The 3,628-nt window shown below is 43.2% G+C and overlaps 1 protein-coding gene across 1 annotated transcript; it reads left to right on the forward strand.

Moving 5' to 3' along the window:
* The first annotated feature begins 1,342 nt into the window (after positions 1-1,342).
* On the forward strand, positions 1,343-3,272 carry LOC140855660 (UPF0481 protein At3g47200-like). The gene is made up of 2 exons (XM_073251960.1): positions 1,343-1,714; positions 1,767-3,272. The coding sequence occupies exons 1-2, from the start codon at positions 1,379-1,381 to the stop codon at positions 3,060-3,062; spliced, it is 1,632 nt and encodes a 543-aa protein (XP_073108061.1). The 5' UTR covers positions 1,343-1,378; the 3' UTR covers positions 3,063-3,272.
* Positions 3,273-3,628: the final 356 nt, after the last annotated feature.

A 3,628-nucleotide genomic window follows, 5' to 3' on the forward strand; every position in this document is an offset into this window, starting at 1 on the left:
TAGGCTTTTTTTCTTTATATCCATATGGCCAAAACTAGATATATAGTCGGAATTGCACCTACAAAAAGAGAGACAATGAGCAGTGAGTGCCAAGTAGAGCAGTTTTATAGATAGTAGTAGTAAGATATAAGAAGCGGTGGTAATGGGTTGAGCAGCCAAAGCTGTCAGGTGAGCAGTAGTTCTGAGTAGTTTAGTTCAATCAGACTTGCCAGGAAAGAAGCGGGCGACAAACTCACCCTATCCATTTCAGATGCGATTTGTCTCGTGGACACACAGGCAATCTAACCCATAGGATTTTCTTTTTCTCTTCCCTTGGAAAAAAGGTAGGAAGATGAGCAAGCCGGTACAGATACCCTCGCTTTTAGAGCTGGCACCGGCACCCGATAGGAGGGCAATCCTCCAAAACCTATTATTGTCAGCATCATTCTTTCGAGATGAAGGGCGCCCATCGGACGATAAAGGAAAATAGCTAGTTCTTCCACATGAATTTTAATACCGATATTTGTAAACGAAAAATAATAGGTCTTCATTTATCTTGCTATTCTGTCCAGTGATAGAAAAAAATTATAAATTATTTCATTTTTTTTCTGTTAAATCAAATAAAAGTAAATAATTCTAATTCTATGAAATTAAATAAAAAATTAATTAATTATTTAGTATAATTATTATATTTAATGTGTAACTCGATTTTGAATGCAGAGTTAGTGGCTTTGATCAATCAACCCATTTCATTGCGGCTAACAAGCACTTTAGGTTGTTAGTGATGGATATTTATAGGGCTAAAAAAAATAAATTTTTAATTTTTAATTTAAAAAAAAATATAGAGTATGACAGAACTTATAGTAAGTACATCTTACACAAAAAAAAAAAAAAAAAAAAAAATCCCCCAACGAGAAATGATATCCGTACCATGTGCATCACATGGCGATGCATTACATCAACCACGTGTCTCGGTTCCTATAGTCACCGTGCATCTTATGTTTGTCTTCGACGGAAGTTAAATCCTATACCACCAATCACAGCTATTTGTTTCTATCGAGGTCATCGAGACGAGCGCTCAATGAACGAGGCTTATAAAAAATGAGTGGTTGTGATTTGCAATACGTACGGCCATATAGTACATATGGGAATAATTTCTCCGTGTTTGCACTGCTGCTCCGTACAATTTCCCACACTTGGAGAATGTTTTTCCTTTCGAAGTATTTGTGTTTGAGCTAAAGTTTCTGCTTGGCTCCTCCAGCTACGTCAACTTGCATCCATGGAAAATGAATTTTGAAACTGAAATTTCAGGTCGTATTAATTATTAGGTTGTAAGATGGAGGGAATATCCAGCCACCACACATCGCATGCACGCCATCGTCTGGCTCCACGTTCCACCATGGAGCTCACAACAGACCGAGGCATACCGCCACCGACAACAGTTACAGCAACATCTTCCACCTCTAACACCAGTGAAGATGGAAGCCCCAGCCACGATTGGATGGAGACCTTAGGAGTCAACGAAAATGCAAGGAAGAAGATGGATGAGGCCTTATGGATCAACAATGCAAGGACGAAGGTGAATCAGGTGCGTCCTAAGAGAGAACCTCTTATTCCATGCACCATCTTCAAGGTCCCCGAGCACATTCGGCGTTGCGATGCGCAGGCCTATGAGCCACTTATCGTCCCCATTGGTCCCTACCATCATGAACCGTCCCAAAAATCTGCCATTCGAGTACACAAGTGGAGGTGCGTGCGGTACCTCCTCTCGCGCCACAGAAGCCCAGAGGCAGCTACTGGATGATTGCCTATTGGAGTTGAAGGCCCTTGACTCCAAGATCCGACGCTGCTACTCGGAGGACTTCCCTAAACTGAAAGCCAACGTGGTGGCAGAACTGATGCTACTTGATGGGTGCTTCATCATCCATCTTTTGCTAAAGCATGCAAAGAAGGAGAGAGAGGAGGGGAAGAAGAGAGGGGAAGTAGTGCTGGAGGTGAATGAGGAGAGAAAGAAGGGAGGGCAAATGATGGCGGAGAAGGAGAAAGGGGAAGAGGAGCAAGGAAGTGGTCTTGATGAAGGAGCAAGAGGAGCGCAAAGTGACAGGAAAGAGAAGGGGAAAAAGTTTGAGTATATTGAGCTGGAGGAAAGAGTAGGGTTGGAGTTTGAGCGGATAGACCTGGAGTTTGAGATCGGCGAGGAGGAAGAGGAAATTGAGGGCCCATTTGCAGCAGGTTTGTTCACAGTTCGGCTAGTACCGTACGATCTACTGAAGCTTGAGAACCAAATCCCTTTCTTCATCATCGAAAAGCTATTTGAAATCCTCAAAACTCCGGATGACCAAGGCATCGATCTTCCAGAGCATGCACTCGGACTTTTTCGCAACATCCATCCCCAGGAATCGAAATCATTCAGGACATCGTCCATGGGTCAGATCCATCATCTGCTCCATTTGTTCCATTCTTCTCGCGTCTCTTTGGAAGAATCTACACAAGGAAATGCGAGCCCTGAAGCTACGTACGATTGGATTCCTAGCGCAACAGAGCTCGCGATGGCTGGTGTGAAGTTCAGGGAGAAGAGGGAACCGAAAAGCTTCTTGGACATAACATTCAAGGATGGAAAGATGGAGATCCCACCGCTGCGAGTCTATGACCACATGGGCTCCCTCTTCCGCAACCTCATAGCATTCGAGCAATGCTACTTCGACACCATGACTTCCGTCACAATCTATGCAGTCTTTATGGACTGCATCATCGATGAGGCCAAGGATGCACGATTGCTCCACTTGAAAGGTATATTGGTAAACAGGTTAAGCACCGATGAGGCCATGGCAGGTCTCTTCAATCAATTGTGCAATCAGATATGTTATGCTGCTGATAGGAACTACCTCCAGAATCTGTTTGCGGAGGTGAACAAGTATTATAACTCCAAAATTCAAAAATGGCGAGCTGGTTTAATGCGGGATTATTTTAAAAATCCATGGACTATTCTTTCGGTGATAGCGGCAGTCTCGCTCCTCCTGCTAACCATCGAGCAAGCAGTGTTTTCTGGCTTGTCCTATTTGCGCCCTCCAAAGGGGTCATAAAGATGTAGTCCGACTATTTCATTCCCTCCATGCAAAATAAATTAGTGTGTGCTGCTTTGATCAAGGGTGTTAGGTCCTTATTTGTGTATTAGATACATGAATTAATATGGTTGTAAATTTGAGGGTTCTAGTTCTCAGAACTGGAATTCAATTTGTGGTCCAAGTTATTCACTGTTTAGCCAAGTGTTGTGTTTGAAATTCTCCCATACATGCTGGATTTCTAAAATAAATAATGTACTTCTTAGTTTGAAATTTAGATGCATTTAACAACACCTATCACTAATCATATTGCTTATTTATGGATATCATGTGCAAGGTATTTGCAGTATGCTACAGATTAAGTCCTCTAACAGACGCACACCGCCAAAGGGAGAGGGGAGAGAGAAAAAAAAGAGAGGAAGATAGGAGGAGAGGAAGGATAGAGGAGCAATAAGGGCTTGGCCGGCACCTTTGTCCTCTTTCCTTTTAATTGAGAGGGGGAGGAGGAGGAGAATTGAGAGAATGAGGAAGTCAGGATAGGAAGGCGGCCAGTGAGAGATGCCGTGGAGAAGGGCCGAAGTGCGGTT

This window comes from Elaeis guineensis, chromosome 1 (assembly GCF_000442705.2).
Source record: "Elaeis guineensis isolate ETL-2024a chromosome 1, EG11, whole genome shotgun sequence".
Classification (NCBI taxonomy): Eukaryota; Viridiplantae; Streptophyta; class Magnoliopsida; order Arecales; family Arecaceae; genus Elaeis; species Elaeis guineensis.

Coding starts and splice junctions, on each gene's coding strand:
- LOC140855660 (XM_073251960.1), top strand. CDS start 1,379: ATGGAGCTCACAACAGACCGAGGCATACCGCCACCGACAACAGTTACA. Junction 1,715..1,766: donor CCCAAAAATCTGCCATTCGA/GTACACAAGTGG, acceptor ACAGAAGCCCAG/AGGCAGCTACTGGATGATTG.